This window comes from Bubalus kerabau, chromosome 12 (genome assembly GCF_029407905.1).
Source record: "Bubalus kerabau isolate K-KA32 ecotype Philippines breed swamp buffalo chromosome 12, PCC_UOA_SB_1v2, whole genome shotgun sequence".
In the NCBI taxonomy this organism is placed as follows: domain Eukaryota; kingdom Metazoa; phylum Chordata; class Mammalia; order Artiodactyla; family Bovidae; genus Bubalus; species Bubalus kerabau.
In genome coordinates this window covers 79,389,226-79,409,518 of record NC_073635.1, presented here as the reverse complement: position 1 = coordinate 79,409,518, position 20,293 = coordinate 79,389,226, and the positions used below count along the sequence as shown (strand labels likewise).

General features: G+C 45.5%; 1 protein-coding gene across 9 annotated transcripts in view; it reads right to left on the bottom strand.

The window, feature by feature from the left end:
- FARP1 (FERM, ARH/RhoGEF and pleckstrin domain protein 1) overlaps nucleotides 1–20,293 on the bottom strand; it is a 307,967-nt gene that overhangs the window by 58,538 nt on the left and 229,136 nt on the right. For all 9 annotated transcript variants that reach the window (XM_055542879.1, XM_055542882.1, XM_055542883.1 and 6 more), the window contains 5 exons: nucleotides 13,150–13,247; nucleotides 7,090–7,204; nucleotides 6,089–6,236; nucleotides 3,104–3,199; nucleotides 684–847 (listed from right to left, as the gene is read on the bottom strand). In XM_055542879.1, the coding sequence (XP_055398854.1) occupies nucleotides 684–847; nucleotides 3,104–3,199; nucleotides 6,089–6,236; nucleotides 7,090–7,204; nucleotides 13,150–13,247 (621 nt within the window). The remainder of the gene's footprint in view (nucleotides 1–683; nucleotides 848–3,103; nucleotides 3,200–6,088; nucleotides 6,237–7,089; nucleotides 7,205–13,149; nucleotides 13,248–20,293) is intronic.

Here is a 20,293-nt window from a genome sequence, read left to right as displayed (position 1 = left end):
TTAACAATATATAACAGAAAAAAGGTCCAACCACCCAATAATCCTGTGTTTGGTTATGCAGCAACCATCCCAAGAGCCTGTATACTTCACAAAAGTGGGACAGTTCTAGTCACCACACACACCAATGCCTAGGATGGAATCTGACACGCAGCAGACTCTCAAGGATTTATTGAAAGACTGAGAGAAACTGAAGCCACGAGTCTACACAGTCTTTGGTGAAGATACAGCAAATTTTTTTTTTCCCCTACGTGGACCATTTTTAAAGTCTTTATTGAATTTGTTACAATATTGCTTACGTTTTATATTTTAATATTTTGGCTAGTGAGGCATGTGGGGCCTTAGCCCCCGAATCAGGAATCCACACCCGCTGCATTAGAAGGCGAAGTCTCAACCTCTGGACCGCCAGGGAATTTCCTCTACAGCAAATGTTAACAAGGCACTTTCGCTTCTACCTAGAAAGGGAATTCTTTGTGCACTAGAGAGTTCCACTGGGAGCTGACCATGGCCGGGTAGACAGCCTCGTGGCCATCTAAGATTCAAACAGAACACAACTAGGAGCCTTCTAGGATGACCAAGGATGACCAAGCAAACACCCTATCTGCCAAGTTGTCTTGGAGAATAACTTGAAAGTCTTGGGGAAATGAATCCATGATAAACGTGGAGATGGGAAGTATAATCCTTACCTGAACCGAAACGATGACCCTCGGCTAAAGAGAACGGGCTTGGGCTTTGGCTTGGGCTCTTCAAAAAGTCTAAAAAAGGCATGATGTTCAACACAGATTTTCCAGAAGGACTTGCAAAAATCCCGACTGGCCATTAGAAATTCCAAGGTATCCTGGTATGAGCTCTAAAAAGAGAAGAGACCATCATGGGTTTTCCCATTTCCACAGACGTTCAGTTGAAAAACAGGAAAGGGGGCAGAAAACAAATTTGTCCCATAAAGTTTCAGCCGTGTATTCCATTATGGCATGACCATAAATCCACATACTGAGTAAAATACAGGAGTTCCTTACGATGCCATATTGTCATCTTTCAACCATTTTCTTCCCCACTTAATTCCTTAGAGGAACAGACAACAGGACACTCAGTAGAAATCAACATTCCCTTTGACTGAATTCATAAACAAATTCTGTTCACTTGGCTTACATTTCCTTCTTCAAAAAAAACCCAAGAACCGAAATTCCTTTTATGTCTCCTTAAAAGAATCAGTTTTTCTTTCCGTTCTCTCTCTCGTGCTTCATGCCAACTTTGAATATTGTGCTTAAGCCTTTCCTCCATTAAATAGCATAAGATTCCAGCCTCCAGGTGGCCCCAGGGACCGTACAGGAAATGAACATTTTTTTTTCTGGGGCACAAAAGTATCAGTCAAGGCTGAAAAATTTATGTCCTTTGATTTGAGAAAGGGGATATGGTAATTTTCTACTCCTAGGCTGAATGCTCCCAATTTAAGTAACCAGCTTATGTAAACAAAGGTTACCACAGTCCTGAACATTCCCAGCAGTCCCAGCTATTTTGGGGGAATCTCACAGTTCTTTTTCAACTTACAGACAAGTCAGGCTATAGTACACAGTCTTTTGGACTCAAAACACATTTTCTCATACAAAATAACTTCCAAGGGTGCCTGCTTCCCAGGTCAGGTCATAAAAACCCATTTCATCCATACTGTATCCAAACTACTATAAGCCTTGTTGTTGTTCAGTTGTTCAGTCATGTCCAACTCTTTGTGACCCCCATGGACTGAGGCATGCCAGGCTTCCCTGTCATTCACCATCTCCTGGAGTCTGCTCAAACTCATGTCCATTGAGTCAATGATGTCATCCAAATATCTCATCCTCTGTCGACCCCTCCTCCTCCTGCCCTCAATCTTTGCCAGCATCAGGGTCTTTTCCAATGAGTCAGCTCTTCACACGAGGTGGCCAAAGTATTGGAGATTCAGCATCAGTCCTTCCAATGAATATTCAGTGTTGATTTCTTTCAGGATTGAGTGGTTTAATTTCCTTGTTGTCCAAGGGACTATAAACCTTCAGTTCAGTTCAGCTGCTCAGTCATGTCCCGACTCTTTGCAACCCCATGGACCGCAGCACGCCAGGCCTCCCTGTCCATCACCAACTCCCGGAGTCCACCCAAACCCATGTCCATCGAGTCAGTGATACCATCCAACCATCTCATCCTCTGTCGTCCCCTTTTCCTCCTGCCCTCAATCTTTCCCAGCATCAGGGTCTTTTCAGATTAGTCAGCTCTCCGCATCAGGTGGCCAAACTATTGGAGTTTCAGCTTCAACATCAGTCCCTCCAATGAACACCCAGGACTGATCTCCTTTAGGATGGACTGGTCGGATCTCTTTGCAGTCCAAGGGACTCTCAAGAGTCTTTTCCAACACCACAGTTCAAAAGCATCAATTCTTCAGCACTCAGCTTTCTTTATAGTCCAACTCTCACATCCATACATGACCACTGGAAAAACCATAGCCTTGACTAGACGGACCTTTGCTGTCCAAGAGACTATAAACCTAGACTGCCATTTATAATCTTTTCCCCCCATGGGAAAAAAGCACTGCAGTTCTGGTTGGGGACACCAGTGCTCTGTCATCACCTCCTCCATCCCTATTTATGGTGGAAGGAGAAGATGCTTTCTTCCTTTTTTGACCCAGTGCCACGTGAGTAACATCTTTAGAGGGTCTGTGGGCAGCCTGTGTGGGAGGGGCTGGGTCAGTTCCTGAGAATGCACCATCAGGGGTGGGTGGCCCCTGGATGGGCAGGGACCGGCCTGGAACATGGAAGAATGCTGAACGGGATCTGGAGGTGGCCGAGGCTGGAGACACAGCGACTACAAAGTGGGGCTGGGGAGGGGGGCGTCGGATGTGCACACATCTGTGCCCAGGGAAGTGACTCCTCCCAGGCACACATCTGTGCCCTGTCTACTGACGGCAGCTGTGGAGTGGCTCAGCCTTTGGACACACCGCACAGACCAGCAGGCTCCTGGAGGGCTGCTGGCCTCGGGCTCCACCTGCGCCCTAGTGAGACCCACTCCACCCCGAGGTGACTCAAGTTCACTTGAGGAACGTCAAATCCTGTCCCCATGGAGGTTCCTGAGAGGCACTTACGTTCACATCCGGGCGGAGCTTGATAAGAAAGCGCTTCCTCTTGAAGCTCAGCTTCCGCACCTTTGCCCAGTTGAAGGCGTTGATCTTCGTAAAACCCTGAGGAGAGGCATCATCTGGTGAGCCGAGAACTGCATGATAAGCAACATGGGAGCTGGTCTGCTTTGCTCCCGGGGATCAGAAAGGAGGGCTGAGTGACTGTTCATAAGAATGCTTCCTGCTGCAGAATTCAGGGTTCTGTGGCTGTGAGTGATACCTGCTCCCTTCCTAGATTCATTGTTTTGCACTAATTCTATGATCTGAGTTTCACACTTAAGTCTGCCTCCAGGGAGAGAAGAGGCTGGCCAAGCAGCTGATAAAAGAGAAAGATAAATAAAAATAATAACCATGACAACCACCATAATTATTAGCGACCATCACTGAGCAAGTGCCAGGTATGGTCCCAAGTCCTTTACAGGCCTTTTCTTGTGAAACCTTACATGAAAGCCCAGTGAGCTTGGTTTATCCTCATTCTACCCATGTGGAACTTGCAGCACGGCAAGATTTTAATTTGTTCTAAATCATATGGTCCCTGCAGCAGAATGAGATTCCCAGGCGTCTGCCTAAACCAGGAGCCACAGAAGCAACAGAGCAGTTAGCAATCACACTCTGTCCACACTGCTCTGGCCCCTGGACCCGGCGGGCTTCCCACAGCATGGGTTAGAGGGAGACCCCACCCTCAGGGTGTCTCTGATACCGGAGAACAGTCTCTGGGAGGGATGCATGTATCCTCATCTTCAATCGCCAGGTGGGATGTGGGGGACCCACAGAAGGGAGCCCCCATATTCCAGCTCCCATCTGTCCCATCCTCTCAGCTGAAATTAGAATTCCTCCAGCCCACTGGAACACCAGGACCATTTGTTTAAACTGGCTGGAATGAAGCAATTAGGCACTGGCAGGAAGATTAATTCCAAGACACAGTCCTTGTACATGATTACATTACTGAGCAGTTCTCCACATTTCAAGTGTCTCAAACACAATCAAAGCAAATTAATTCAATTGTGAGGCACATCTTCCCCATCTCCCCCATCACCACCCTGATCTTTAGAAATGCTGAAGGGTTTTAATTTTGAAATGGGATGCTAGGACTGACAACTGCATTGTTTTATTGTCATTTTTTTCCCTCATCGGGGACTCCTAGATTATGTCTGTGGGTCAAGAACTGTTAGGGACAGTCACCTCCTCAAACGCTACACTGCTCTTAAAATATTGCTTCCTAGTGTCTCAGAGGAAACCGACTTCAACTTCTCTTGGGACCTGAATCTGTAGTGATTAGGGTTCACTGTAAACATCTGACGGCTTCCCAGGTGGCTCAGTGGTAAAGAACTCACCCTGCCAATGTGGGAGACCCAGGCTCGACCCCTGGGGTCAGGAAGATTCCCTGGAGAAGGGAATGGCTACCCACTCTAGTATTCTTGCCTGGAGAAACTCATGGACAGAGGAGCCTGGCGGGCTACAGTCCACGGAGTTGCAAAGAGGCGGACACAATTGAGCAACTAACACACAGATGCAGATAAACATCTGATACAGGAGAGACAGAATCCCTGGTTATTTTGGTAAAATACAAAGGGGGAGATGGAACACAATCCAGCAGAGTTCAAAAACACTTTAGGTCATGCATGAGTTTACACATTCGAAACACGGTGAAATCTGACTCTACTTCATGAGCCAGGCAGATGCTTGCTTTATATCCCTTTGAAACCAAAGCACAGATTATCCACTCTTGTTTAAAAGAGAAGCCTTGAGGGATGCATTGCCCAGCACAGGGAATCCAGCCAATATTTTCTAACAACTTTAAATGGAGTATAATTTATAAAATACTCAATCACTGTGTTGTGCACCTGAGAGCAATATAATACTGTAAATCGATTATAAAAAAGAAAATTAAAAGTTCTTCAATTAAAGAAAAGAAAAAAGTCTTGGGGAAAAGCTTTGAGGTGGTGCATATGTTCCCTGTCTTGATTTCATGGATGGTTTCATAGGATATACAAGGTTAAGAACTTACCCATATTGAAGAATGGCACATGTTAAATGTTTGCATTTAATTGCATGTCAATAACACTTCAATGGTGTTATTAAGAAACAGAGATGCATTCATCAGTAACATTACAGCAGCGCTGTGATCAAGGGTGCACACGTTTCAGAATGCAGAGTATTATGTCCTTTCATAAAACACAGGTAAGGGTCCAAGAACAGTATGTTTTGCTGCAAACGTACAGCAGGATATGGACACAGCTTCTAGGAATTCCTAAAACTGCTGTATCCTCTAAGTTAGGTAAATGTGGAATCATCAACAAGCTGACTTAGGTAAAGTCCAAATCAATTAAAACAAACAAACTCCAATTAGGTTAAACAAATGAGATGAATGTGATGAGCAAGTGTGGAAAAGGTGCTTATTTTGTGGATCTGAAATCTCGATTCCATTCAACTATGTTCTACGTTAGGTCCACAGAGAGATACAGATATCTGCGATCCTACAAGGTCAATGTGCTAAGTCACTTTGGTTGTGTCCGCTTCTTTGCAACTCTATGCACCATAGCCTGCCAGGTCCCCTTTCCATGCGATTCTACAGGAAAGAATATTGATTGGGTTGCCATGTCCTCCTCCAGGGGATCTTCCCAACCCAGGGATCAAACCCGCATCTCTTACATCTCCTGCACTGGCAAGTGGGTTCTTTACCACTTGGGAAGCCCACAAAGTCACTAAACACAAACAAATCTGCAAGCACGGATTCCCCAAGTAGAGCAAGGGCAAAGGAAACCCAGTCTGCAAGTGTGAGGGCATGGAAAGAAACAGGAAACCTACTAGCGAGGTTTGCCTGTTCCCTTCGTCACCTAAAAATAATTATTGGAGATCTTAGCCTGGACCACCCAACATGGATTCAAAGTTGAAGGGTCAACTCTTATCTCTCCATCACCAAGGGAACCGAGCTGGTTCTAAAGCTCTTACCTGAAACACTAGAATCCCCGTGTTGGCCACGGCCAGGTTGATCTTCGTGCCTTCCCGGTCCTTGGCTGGGTGCAATCGGACGCCGTACATCTCCAGTTTGCGGGCAATCTCTAGGAGCTGGAAATCCGATTCTGCTGGTGTTTGTCCACTGACAGTACAAAAAAATCAAGAGAAAGGCCAGGAGATTTGAACTCCCTGTGTCTATGAACTCAAGATTAAGCACCTTGTCCTGGCAAATAAAAAGGTGTTTCATCACTAACAATGGGGCTACCTGATCAGACGACACCCGGCCTCCAGTTCATTATAACTCAAAGTCAAGCCAGTAGAACAAAAGCTGTATTGCTTGTGTAACACAAAACCCCCAAAGTCTGTCTCATACTCGGCCAGTTTTTCTGGAATCTCAAAGAGTTTACTTTAAGGTCATATGAAAGCAAAACACCATCATGCTGAAACAAGTTTCTAGTCACTTAACAACAGCCCTAAATTTGCAAAGTTCAAGGCAACACTCTATCAAAAGCAACTATCAACCAGGACTCGAGTGCTTTCCTTGAAACACAATAACAAAAACAGGAGGCACAGAGAATAGTTGAAGATATTTTATGGATCAAAAGAAAGAAACCAAAATGGAGGTGGAACAAAGGTTCCCCATTTCCACACTCTTTTTATGTTGTCCCGAGTTCATGAGGTCCCCTTCCTGATTTCCTGGTACTTGGTCTTACACTCTTTGTCTTACTCAAAATCACAGGGTCCTAAAATGCCAGTGTTATTCTTGTCTCACAAAAAAGCAAGGAAGGAGTCCAGGGGTATGGTCTTGAGTGGGTAACCTGCATCTCTGAGAGTCCAGGACAAGTAACAACACTGACTAAGCCTCTGGGCTCTCCTCCCTCCCTCCCTCTTTGTATATTTCTTCCCAATACTTACTCTGTGCGTGTGTACAGGTACTTAATGAATGTCGGAGGACAGAGAGAAACAGCTCAGAGGAAGCAACAAAGGAGACTTACATGTGGTTATGGTGAAATTCCACGATTTTGTCTTCTAGCGCATCTTGCTGAGGTATGTACTTATTTTTTGCTAAATGCTCTCTGTCTGACGCCTCGTCAAAATCCCCAATCTCAGCTACAAAGAAAGGGAGAAAGGAAAACCAGCCACATACGATTAATACTTCACAGTTTGTTACATTCCCAGTGAACTGTTCCCCAGCTAGTAAACTGGAAAAAGTAGCCAAGAACATAAGGTGATCCCAGCTGGTGAGTATCATAAGGGCAAGATGTGAGAAGCTGTGGACGGGAGGACGGATTTAACAGCTCTGCCAATGTAAGATGACAGTTTCCACTTTTTCTCATCTCTTCCCGTTGGAAAGAAAACTTCAGAATCATTCATCTTTGGCCATCCATGTTCCTGGTTTTCTTTCCTCCCCACCCAACTAAGGGTTGCTTCTACTTTAGGCAGTAAATTCTAAACAAGTGGATCAAAACATTCTGATTTCTAAATAATTTAGCCCCAGAATTTCAGGACTTGACAAAATCGACTTTGGAAATGAACATATAACAATTAATGCAAAGCCTAAATGCTTTATCATGTAGAGAAAAGATGATTGTAAATAGGAGTAAAAGCACATAATGGGCTTCCCACGGGGCTCAGTGGTAAAGAATCCACCTGCCAATGCAGGAGACATAAGAGATACGGGTTTGATCCCTGGGTCAGGAAGATCCCCTGGAGAAGGAAAGGGCAACGCACTCCAGTATTCTTGCCTGGGAAATCCCATGGACGGAGTAGCCTGGCAGGCTACAGTCCGCGGGGTCGCGAAAGAGCCAGATACAACTAACCAGTGACAACAGAAGGTACCTAATCTAATTTGGTAAAAACATATGGCTCTTAAATTTTGTGTAGTCTTATTATCAGAAATGACCCAACAGACTGCAAATCCTTACAAAATTTTCATCGACAAGAAAGAGGGTGCCTATTTTTCTCATGTAACCTCAACACAGTCCCCTAATTGCTCTAACCTGGGAAATTAAAGGATCGAGCTTTAAAGTAACCATTGTACCTTTAACAACACTAACTCCAGCTCAGTTTATAGCAATTCAGTACAGATGGGACAGTGTGCCTTATCATATAGGCTGTGTAACAAGCTTAATAAAACGAGCGGAGCCCAGCTGTTTAGAGGAAAGGCAAGTTAACCGTTGCTATGAAACCCACCTTTCACTTTGTCTTGTGAAGCAGCTCGTCACACTTTGGTCAATGCACCCTGGTAATCACGCAGGATATGCACTGTATGTTGCTATAATTCACAGCCCCGAGAATATTTGCTTTGCACCCAACACTGCCAACTCGCCTGGCACCAGCTGGGCCACTCGAACAATCAATCACTCGCTAGCTTCCGACCGCTATGGCAAAATCAGTATTATTTCCTAACTGCCCTTTCTTAACAAATTTCCTCCTCCCTAAGTTGCCAGTTTCTGTCCCAAGGACGATGTGGGAGTGGGGGAACCTCCCCACCACACTGCCACCACCCACTGGTGGCCTTGATGATGACGGCACCGTCTTTTCGGAAATCCCTTCTTCCTGGCTCAAAAGAGCCCAGTTCATCTCATTATTCATAGTAATGGTGTTCTATCAAGTCCCTATGAAATATCAAATTAATGAATACTGAACCATCATTCCCAGGGGAAATAAGAGCTTAGGTTCCTCCAAGAATCTTGAAACACTTTTTCATCAACTAGCTGAGTTTTCTGTATGCTTCTGTAGAAATACATCCTCTTTTATGCACTGTGTTGATTCATTAACATTGAACCCACACCAACAGCACTGTAACTCATGCCCGAATGAAGCACATCTGCACCCGTGTTTGCTTCTCCACATGTGCGTGTGGGCTCAGCCCCTGGTATGTCTGACTCTTTATGATCTCATGGACTGTAGCTTGCCAGGTTCCACTGTCCAAGGAATTTTCCAGGCCAAGAATACTGAAGTGGGATGCCATTTCCTCCTCCAGGGGATCTTCCCAACCCAGGGATTGAACCTGCATCTCCTGCAATGGCAGGCAGATTCATTACCACTGAGCCACCTGGGAAGCCCTTATTTCTCCATAAGGCACGTCAGAACCTTCCTGCACTTAGGAAGACTACACAGTGGTTCAGCAACGACACTTGGGGGCCATTTAATCAGGGAAGTCACCAACAAAGCACAGAAACGCAAGAAGTGTGGCACTGAATGGATCACGAAAAGGATACTTGTTTCCAGTATGAGAGCTGAAACCAGAAAGCAGAGCATCACCTTCTCCGGCCCCAGCTGGGGAGGTGTGTGTGGGAGGTGACTCAGATGTTTTTACCATCTTGGGCATGTCTGCACGTGACCATGAAAGCACCAAAAATGCTAATTCTGGGGCTACAGAGAAACGTTAGTGAGCAGGTGCATTTGCAACCATGAAATCTACAGATAATGAAGACTGACTGCATATGGTGAGGGCGAGTGGGGACTCACCTAAATCCTGAATTTTTTTTTTTTTTTTTTTACGAGTTTTGAGTTTGGGTTTCTTAACATACATGGATTTCAAAACACAGTCTTTTCCATAATTCAATATAAGAGTTAAGACTTCCTGTTTGTCCTCTGGCATCAGGGTCAATACACCTGAACTGTCTCTTCCTTGGAATCACTTGCCTTTCAGCTCCTAAAATGCAAGGGCAACATGACTATGAAATTTACTTTCTCCCACATGCTTTCTTCTTGGAACTAGAAAGTGGCACCTCCTTATGTCTGGAGAGTTTGAGAATTGATAAGTGTTCAAGATATGACTTGCTATTTTTTAATCAGAGGTGTCAGATTAGCTGATGTGTTCAAGCTAAATCGCCTCAGTCGTGTTTGACTCTTTACCATCCTGTGGACAGCAGCCAACCAGGCTCCTCTGTCCATGGGGTTCTCTAGCCAAGAATACTGGAGTGGGTTGCCATGCCCTCCTCCAGGGGATCTTCCTGACCCAGGGATCAAACCCATATCTCTTATGTCTTCTGCCTTGGCCGGTGGGTTCTTTAGCACTAGCGCCACCTGGGAAGCCCTTATATCAGCTGATGTATACACTGAATTCTTTATCTGTCTCCTCTCAGCAAAAACTAAAAATAACAACTCCAGATCTTGTGATTTTCCTGAACTCTCATGCAGATGTGCTTAGGCAAACTTGTGCTTGTATAACCTCAGACTGGATGCACATACAACCTGCTGAAATGCACCCCAGTCGGCCTCCACGCCACACGAGAGGTCCTCTTATGAACAGGCCCACCTAGGGTTTGAATCTTCTCTTCATCAGCTTGTCCTACTGGTCTTCTCAGAGTCGATTAGGGAAAATTAAAAGTTCGAAGTTTGTACAGGGGATATCTAAGACCAGCAACAAAGGAACCAATGAAAAATATGTCTGAAAGATGACAGTGAATTCAAATGAAAAGAGGAAAATTTTTAAAAATCGGATTGTGTATATAGGAAAAGATGAGATGAAAATACAGCTCAGTAGAGATAATTTTCCATCAGCATTAATATCACTTTTTGCAGAAAGGAGACAAACTGACCCTTTCTACAGTACTGATCATGTAAATAATTATCACTCATTTAAATAAACACACCATTCACAGAAGATTCTCCTTCTATGTATGATGTATGGTTTAGTTGCTAAGTTGTGTCAGGCTTTTGCAACCACCTGGACTGTAGCGCACCAGCTCCTCTGTCCATGAGATTACCCAGGCAAGAATATTGGAGTGGGTTGCCCTTTCCTTCTCCAGGGGATCTTCCCAACCCAGGGATCTAACATGGGTATCCGGCATCATAGGTGGATTTTTTACCAACTGAGTCACCAGGGAAGCCCGATACAATGTATGGGATGCTCAAAAACACAGAAATAGGGCTTTGTAAGTATAAGAATATTCAAAGTGTGTCACCAAACTGCATATCAGAGAGAAGGGAAAATAGCAGGAGTACTTCTGGACCCAACTATTTCATCTCCTGTGGAGAATTCAAGATTCTCAGGGGATTTCTGAGCCCTTGTTGATGTCTGGGGTTGGAGCAAGCACACGGCTTTCTGGACTTCAGTGACCACCCTCCACTTCCCAAGTGCGTGGTTTACTCTAACCACAGACTTTAAAAAGGAAGGGGCCTAAGAGAAAGCAGGTGCAAGACTAAATGGCATCAGAAATCGTTGAGTACCCTCGGAGACATTTCCTGAAATGGTTGTTCCAATAAGGAAGTTTTATTTCAAAATTTCCCATTGTTTGGAAAGGGAGGGCCGCAGGTGAGCGAGAACAAAGAAAGGTGGGTGCGTTTATTGAACTCCTAGCGTATTCTGAATCCTGATGCTATCGTTTCATTTTCACAGCTGTAGGAAATAGATTCTATTAGTCCCCTGTTCCAAAGGAAAGAGAGGTGAGGGACTTTGTAACTTGCAGGCTGATCAATCAACTAATAGAAATGAGGACTGCCTGATTCAAAACATTGCTCACTTCACTGTTACTGTAAGACGACAGAAGACCAAACACATGAAAGGGAAAAGTTAGGTAACTGTCTGCACCGAAGTGTCCTCAGTTTAAGATGGGGAAAACAGCACTGAGCTCATGGGGGTTGTTACAAAAATTAAATGAGATAATACACAAATCTGAGATAATACACAGAACTAGAACATGGTAAAGTCTAATAAAGATTACTTTTTGGTGGGGGGGGGGCCTGTCTTTTCTTTCTCACATCATTTTTTTTTTTTTTTTTCCCAAATTAAGAAGAAAACACCCATCTATTAAGTTTGGTAGATATTCAACAATGCCAATGTTCAAAAAGGGCTTCCCTGATAGCTCAGTTGGTAAAGAATCTGCCTGCAAAACAGGGGACACCGGTTTGATCCCTGGGTTGGGAAGATCCGCTGGAGAAGAGATAGGCTACCCACTCCAGTATTCTGGTCTGGAGAATTCCATGGACTGTATATAGTCCATGGGGTCGCAAAGAGTCAGATATGACTGAGCGACTTTCATTTTCATGCACACACAAAAAAGGTAAGCATGGTTTCTACAAACACCTCGTCATTTTGGACTAAAGTAGTTTGTTGACTACTAGGAGTGACCCTTCCTACAAACCTGTGGAGTCTTGTTAACTGGGTACTTGTATGGACAGGCTGGGCCTGATTACATGGGATCGCTTTGTATACAATGGAAATTTTAAAATGGTATGACAGTATTTATATACTAGTGTTTATATATGTTGACCCTGGTCTATGTACATAATATCCTTCCTGAAACATAATGTGTGTATTTGAAGTAACTTCTGCCTTATCAAGAGAAACAAACTGCCCAGGTGGGTAGTCAATAAGCCTTAGAATGAGCACAATCTAATTATGCTTTATTTAGTGTAAGAAAGTTAAAATGTCTACTTCAAGCATCACTTGGATTCTATCCAGGGTCATGTGTCTTGGTTTACTGAACTCTTGAGCAGAGTATAGGAAGGGAAATCTTTGACGGTTTTATGTCTTATGTCTGAAGGCTAAAGGGTCATATTCAATCATAAAGATTAAATCCAAGAACAGGACAGAACTAGTTTCGTCTACTTGGCCACCGTCCATTCAACTGAATTCGAGTCAGCTGAGTTTTCAACAATTGCATCTTCCATCTTGAAAAGCATAGGCAACCACCAGGACACAGAATTCCCAGGTCAACGTTTGGGGGAGGAGGGTGAAAGTGTCAGTCGCTCAATCAAGCCTGACTCTTGGTGATCCCGTGGACTGTAGCCCACCAGACTCCATGGAATTCTCCAGGCAAGAATACTAGAGTGGACTGCCATTCCCTTCTCCAGGGGATCTTCCTGACCCAGGGATAGAACTCAGGTCTCCTGCATTGCAGGCCGATTCTTTCCCGTCAGGGAAGCCCATGGAAGGACAGGAGTATTAAATGATGTTAAGAGTGCTGTTTTCCATCCTCTGGCTTTTGTGCTAACGCAACATAAGACGAAAACATTGTTTTTAGATGTCGTTTCCCCCACCCCACCAAGCAGATCGCTGTGTATTCCCCACACACTTCCTGAAGGAGATCGAAAGAACTTACATTGTACAATGTGCGAGATCAGGAGGGCAGCGCTGTTCTCATTACACGCCAGCCTGCCTTGAGCCAGGTCCTGCTTCACCTGCAGAGCGAACAGGTACCTGCAAACAGAAGCAGAGGCGGGCGTCATACACAGAGAAGTGGGCGTCCAGCGAAAAGGGCATAGAGTTTCCGCAACAAAATCAGGCTCAACCGTGGCAACCTGCCTTTACAGCGAGGACCTGGTGAAAGGTACATAAACCAGGGAACAAGAAAAGTCTGCACAGGTGGGATGAATTCCTGGTGCAACTGGCTGCAATGTAAATGTTCACACCTCCATAAAAACACTCATGGGAGACATATGCCGCAATCTTCACACAATGAGTGATGCACTTCATTTTATATGGAGAGAGAACAACCATAAAAATTAAGACTATAACTTACCACCCTATATATTTTTGTGGGGCATAGGACGCATTTAAACTTTTCTCACAGATCAGTCAAATATACTAAAAAAATGGCTCTATGGCTCGGACAATAACAGTAGGTTATTATGGTTAGGAAGAGCTTTGTCGATGGAATTGGAAACACACGAGTATCTTTTTTTTGTGGTGGAACAGTCACTCAGCTTCTTCCATAAGCTGCCAGATGTGTAAAAATCCATTTATTTAAAGATTCTTTTCTTTATGTGGTAGAATGAAGCTAGTAAACATTTTTAGTGGAAGAGAAAACTGGATTTATAAATCAAAGAAATTAAGTAAAACCAGGGTGATGTTAAAATCGATTTGAGAATATCAATATGAACTCACAGATTTGTAGGAAGATATTTGCTAGTTTGGGGCTTCTCTGATGGCTCAGATAGTAACGAATTCACCTGCAATGCCGGAGACCTGGGTTTGATCCCTGGGTTGGGAAGATCCACTGGAGGAGGGCATGGCAACCCACTCCAGTATGCTTGCCTGGAGAATCCCCATGAACAGAGGAGCCTGGTAGGCTATGGGGTCACAAAGAGCTGGACACGACTCAGCACAGTTCCTTCCTTCCTTGCTAGTTTTGTCCACTGTCGAGAAGAAGCATCACACTGGCAGCAAGCAACCCTCAGCAGCTAGATTCTGGCTCTCACACAACTACCATTTGAAGGATATAAAGGCAGGGAGAAACAGTAGATTCTAGGCACGGAGGAGGGAAAGGTACAGAGTGAACCTAGACTATCTAGTTATGCCAGAGGGCAAACAGCTTGCAAATATAAACGGGCTCTATTATAAGGGGGGAAAACCTGGAAGGGGTGTCCACCAGCCAACACTGGGACAACTTAACAGCAACATGAAGGATTAACGTGAATCAAAATACATGGAACTAATGAAATGTCATGAGTATATTATAATACTCAGGAAAAAAAAGACAGAGAAAGCAGGAAAAATGAACTGTATTACCATTTGAGTCTATCAAAGCATTCTGTATTAAAAATTGGTGATAATGAAAGTTGCTCAGTCGTGTCTGACTCTTGGCGACCCCATGGACTCTATTCAGTCCATGGAATTCTCCAGGCTAGAATAGTGGAGTGGGCAGCCTTTCCCTTCTCAAGGGGATTTTTCCCAACCCAGAGATCTAACCCAGGTCTCCCGCATTGCAAGCAGATTCTTTCCCAGCTGAGCTATAAGGGAAGCCCAAGAATACTGGAGTGGGTAGCCTATCCCTTCTCCAGCGGATCTTCTCGACCCAGAAATAGAACTGATGTCTCCTGCATGCAGGAGGATTCTTTATCAGCTGAGCTATCAGGAAAACAAGGAAGCCCAGTATCAATATTAAGGAAGCCCAATAAAAATTGGTAATCTAAGGCAGAAAACTGGGCATGTAATCTGTCTCTCCTGTAGGAAGAGTATTTCATGATATACGGATAGCTGGCTCTAGTGGTAAAGAACCTGCCTGCCAATGCAGGAGACCTAAGAGATGTGAGTTTGATCCCTGGGTTGGGAACATTCCCTGGAGGAGGACATGGCAATCCACTCCAATATTCTTGCCTGGTGAAAATAGAGGAGCCTGGTGGGCTACAGTCCACTGGGTCGCAAAAAGCCAGACACAATTGAAGTGATTTAGCATGCACAGATACTCCAGCTAGATGAGGCAAAATTCTACTTTACAGAAGAACACCAACAAATAACACAACAAAACAACAATTATAAAACACTCATCCTACAGCCTCTAAAGAAATTATTGACTCTGGCAAGGATTGTTCTTGGTGTGAAAACCACTTAGGCATTTGGACATTTGAATGCAGACAAACTCACAAGACTTTCCTTCAGAAGGGAAAGGTCCGAATGCTACCACCCTAACTCAGCGATCAATCTCAGCATCACGAATGAAACAGGAAGCACACGGCATCACTTACGAGGGGATTCTAGTCAAGAATGTGTAACTTATATCTGTCAAGCTTTTAGAACTGAGGTCTAGTTCGCAGGGAATACAGAAGACAGAGAAATAAGTTAAATAGGAAGCAGTCAGACAAATGTAGGAGATGGGTTATCTCACAGTACAGCTGGTCCAGTTTTTTCAACAAGATGGTACCACGAAGAAAGAGAGTCTGCTAGATTAAAAGGGGTTCAAAGGCCGTAACAAACAGTTGCAATGTGGGGTCCTCCAGTGAATCTCACTTTAGATGAGCCGATATAAATGACATCTAGGCGACAAAGGGGGACATTTGAATACTGCCAGGGTATTAAATGAGATGAAAAGTACATGTATATACACAGAAAAAAAATCAGAAAAGCTCTCCCTGAGGTGCTAGCAATGCTCAGCTCTGGGCAATAGGAACATGGTAGTTTTATCTTCTTAGTCACATTTATCTAGATATTCTAACTTTCTACACTGTACATGGATTACTCTTGTAACAACAAAAGGGTCTTTTTAATTTTTAAAAAAAGGGCTTTTAGCAAGACTAACCACAGAGGTGTCGTGAAGAATCAAATGACACAACACATGGAAAGCACAGTGACTAGAATAAAAGCATTCAATACAAATTAGCAATTTTTAAAAACTGAATAAGAATGAGTCCCCTTTAAGTCATCTGTGTGCGTGCTAAATTGCTTCAGTCATGTCTGAGTCTGTGGGACCCTACGGACCGTAGCCCACCAGGCTCCTCGGTCCATGGGACTCTCCAGGCAAGAATACTGAAGTGGGTTGCCACGTCCTCCTCCAGGGGATCTTTCTGAACCAGGGATTGAACTTGTGTCTCTCTAAGTCTCCTGTGTTGGCAAGCAGCTTCTTTACCACTAGCGCCACCTAAGTCATGTAGGACCATGAGTAAGAACTCAAGAACTACAGAGGCATTTCATAACCAGAAAAACACAAACACCCAAAGGTCTACCAGTTGACAACGACCTTTCCCCAAGCCCCCATAATGTTCATTCATTCATTCATTCTTCTCTGTCTCTCTCCCTGGGAAGTCAAAGCAGAGTAAAACAGCATACAGAAATAGTCACAACATCAGCACACAGGTTTACACGGGAAGAGGTGGCACAAACCATCTCTCTGGATTAGGCTGTGGTTATTGTTTTTTGAAGCCAACACTTCTTAGAACTACAGGCTTTAATTCTTATCTGTGTTGTTAATTTTCAGATAAGTAGGAAGAATGTGTGTTTTAAAAGCATGACATTGCAAATGTAACCAGCTATCAGTTTAAACAAAGGGCCCTGCGGTCCAGAGACAGAACTCAGGGTTCAGGGCCTCTGGGGAGGGTCTCTTGTGGGTGTCGAGAGGGTGTGGGGTTCCGAAAGCTCCCCTCTTTCATTAGAGTGCAAAGCCCGAGCTAAAGGATGCAGGAGGAGCCCGTCACTCCCTGATTACGCTGACTCTTCCTGTCCTAAGGCCCTTGTAATCCCACTGGGCACCGTGTCATCTTGTAATGTCAGCTGTAAATCAGGCACGCCGGCTGCAGGGCTAACTTCAGAAATTCAGCAGCACTTTCTGCACCATAACTGAAGCAATTCCCATTCACACAAAGTGCTCAGAGCAGAAATCAACGGTCCTTGGCAGAAGGGTGGGCATATGAGGGGGTAGGCAATGATAGTGGTGGGGCCAGAGGGCTGTCACTTCCAGGGCCCTCGGGGGAGGAAGCCACACCCCTCGGAAGCCATGTTTTAAACACATTCGGGAGCTCTTACTCTTTCTGCCACTTACTCAACGTACTTGACGGTGTCCCAGCCAGCCAAAGACAACACTGCAGCAGACCCTGCATGGCAGCAAACTCAGATAGGTGCCCTCCGCTTAGAAGAACAGAGCCAGGGGACTTCCTTGGCAGTGGTTAAGGCTCCGCTTCCACTGCACGGGGTGGGGGTTTGATCCCTGGTCGGAGAACTAAGATCCTGAGCGTCATGCAGTGTGGCCAAACCGCCTCCCTGCAAAAACACAGCCAAGTAGGAACTGGATCCTACTTAAGATGCGATGCTCAGAGAGTACTATGTCTGACCTCACCAGCATAGCCAAGTAATTCCCAGCTAGGCCAGAAGAAAGCCTGGTAATTTCTTTTTCAAAGACCCCTCCTAAGTGGTTTTAAATTTGCACCGAAGAGTCAGTACTTAGCTCCTTCCAGATGCTTGAGACCTGGTGTCAGGACAGTGAGAGATCCAGTGAGAATGTAGTCCAATAAATAGAAAGGAATTCAGCCTCTTGTTTAACAGCGAGATGCAATTCAATCTTTGATCTATACAGACGGGGAGCTGAAAGCTATTCCTGGAGGCCTGAAGAATTAGCTCCAGGTCGAGTGCACTTCAAGTCCGCTCAACTGCAGGCCCATTTCCGTCTGTCTCGCTCTCATCCGCATGTCCCTCGCCTGAAGTACTGTCCCCACAGGGCTTCTCCCAGATCCTCCCTCCCTCACCATCTGCCATGGAAAACTGCCAGGAGTCTCAATGGTCACATTACCAGATTTCTGCTTAAACAGGACTCTGCGAGTGTGGGAGTTGACCCCTTGGATCTGGGAGGTCGCCTTCCCGCCACATATTGCAGCAGGGCAGAAAGTGATGTGGGGCTTCTAAACTTCCGATCAAGTTTATCAACCCTGAGCCAAAGGAATTCTCTCGTCGGGAAAGACTTCTAAGATGTCAGTTAACTCTGGGAGCCAGAAAATGGCAATAACAAAACCCCAAACTTGCTTGTGGCAGTTGAGGAATTTATCAGATCGGTCAGAGCAGCTGTCAAGATACCAGGAACGAACACACACACACACACACACACACGGCTGACTGGTCACAAGCTGTATGGAATTTTATAACCAGGACCAGAAGGGTAGAAAACTCCCAGGTCTCTAGAGAAAAACTGAAAAGGTGCAAAACTCATTGGAAAGTAGAATGGGGAGAAAGGTGCGGGGAGTGGGGGTGGGGGTGGGGGCGGGATTTAATGCTGCCAACTCCCTAAGCAGGATGAAGGCCCAGTGAGATGCAGGACAAAAAGGCTCATTGCCGACCAACAGCTGAACTCACCTTTAGATTCATTTCAATGTTCTGAGCTTCGAGCATTGCACATTCCAACAACAGGAAAACCAGGCCCAGAAACTGACACATTAGCCCAATAATGACCCGGCATGAAGATGCTACTGGGGTCGGCCCCTCCAGCCTGGAACTTGGGGCAGGGGGTGCAGCCCCAGCTGCTTCTCCTTCACATGAAGCGTCCCAGCCATGTGGGTCCCAGAAGGCTGACGGTTTCTACAGGTCCCGGTCACATAACTGCTGCTTTCAAGGGATGCAAGTGGAGGAAATCAACCAGTGGTGACTCATTCAGAACATAATGTGCTTCCATGGTGGTCCAGTCGTTAATGAGTCCGCCTGCCAATGCAGGGAACACGGGTTCGATCCCTGCTCCGGGAAGATTGCCCCTGCAGAGAGGCGGTGGAACAACTCTACTGAGCCCGCGCTCTAGAGCCTGGGAGCTGCGAGGAGAGAAATCTAAGTGCCTTAGAGCCCGTGAGCTGCAACTACTGAGCCTGTGCGCCTAGAGCCTGTGCTCTGCTACAAGAGAAGCCACCGCAACGAGAAGTCGGGCTCCGCAACCAAGAGTAGCCCCTGCTCGCTGCAAGGAGAGAAAACCTGCGTGCAGCAATGAAGATCCAGCCATAAATAAATAACATACAAAGGCATGGGAAGGGGCTTCCTGGAATGGCACGTTCGGGTACCCAGTGCCCCTCTTGATGCAGCCCTGGGATGCTCGGCAGGGACCTCCCACATCACCTGGCAGCAGCAGACTCTCGACTCTCTCCCCAATCCTCTACCTTCCCTCCACCTGTCCCCATTCTAGTTATCACCCACCTGGTCGCTTAAGTGCAAAACCTAAGCATTCCCTCCACTTCCCTCACCGACTCCACCTCCAACCCATGACAAGCTCAGAACGACCCCACCTCCAGCACGTGTTCCACGTGCATGCGTCTCCTCCACTCCCACTCGTACCACCTCCCCTGCCACCATCATCTTGGCCTGGGTAGCTGCCGTTTCTTCTTGCCATCCTCCCCTCGGTATCCACGGCAACTGGTCTCTCAACACTACTTATCATCCGGCCTTGGTCCCACCTCAATCACTTCAAGCTCCATGTGCCTGCCACGAGAGCCCTCTTTTCGGTCTTTGAACATCAGATGCCTCTTGTGATCTTGGGCACTGCCTAACCGTTCCGTCTACTTGGAAAGCTTGTCCTCTGAAAATGACCAACAGATCCTTGTTGCTTTCTCAGCCCCAGCATCCCAGATCCAACACTGTAAAGTCACCAGAAGTCAAGTCATCACCAGTCTCCTTCTATCACATCATCTACTCCATTACCTAAAGGCTCTTACCATTATCTGATATTTTTCATGTTTGTTTAATTACTGTGTCTGGCCCCATGTGAGTCAGGCCTGTCTTTTCACCAGTACATCCCCCGTTCCTGGGACAAGGCTTTCACACCGTGTACATTTTCATCACTATGGTTGATTGACTGCCTTCACCCTTCTGATAAATCATGGTCAACCACCCAAGATACTGTGCTCTGTACTAAGGGATGAGAAAGATGTGACAGCCTTCACTGGGAGCAGCTAAAGCTGAAAGGCAAGTGTGGCAACAATCTGGCTGGTCAGACTAGCGTACTTAGTCTTGAAAGGGAGGCATTTTATCTTCACGTATTCCCACCAGGCTCTGCTCTCTTTTAGAAC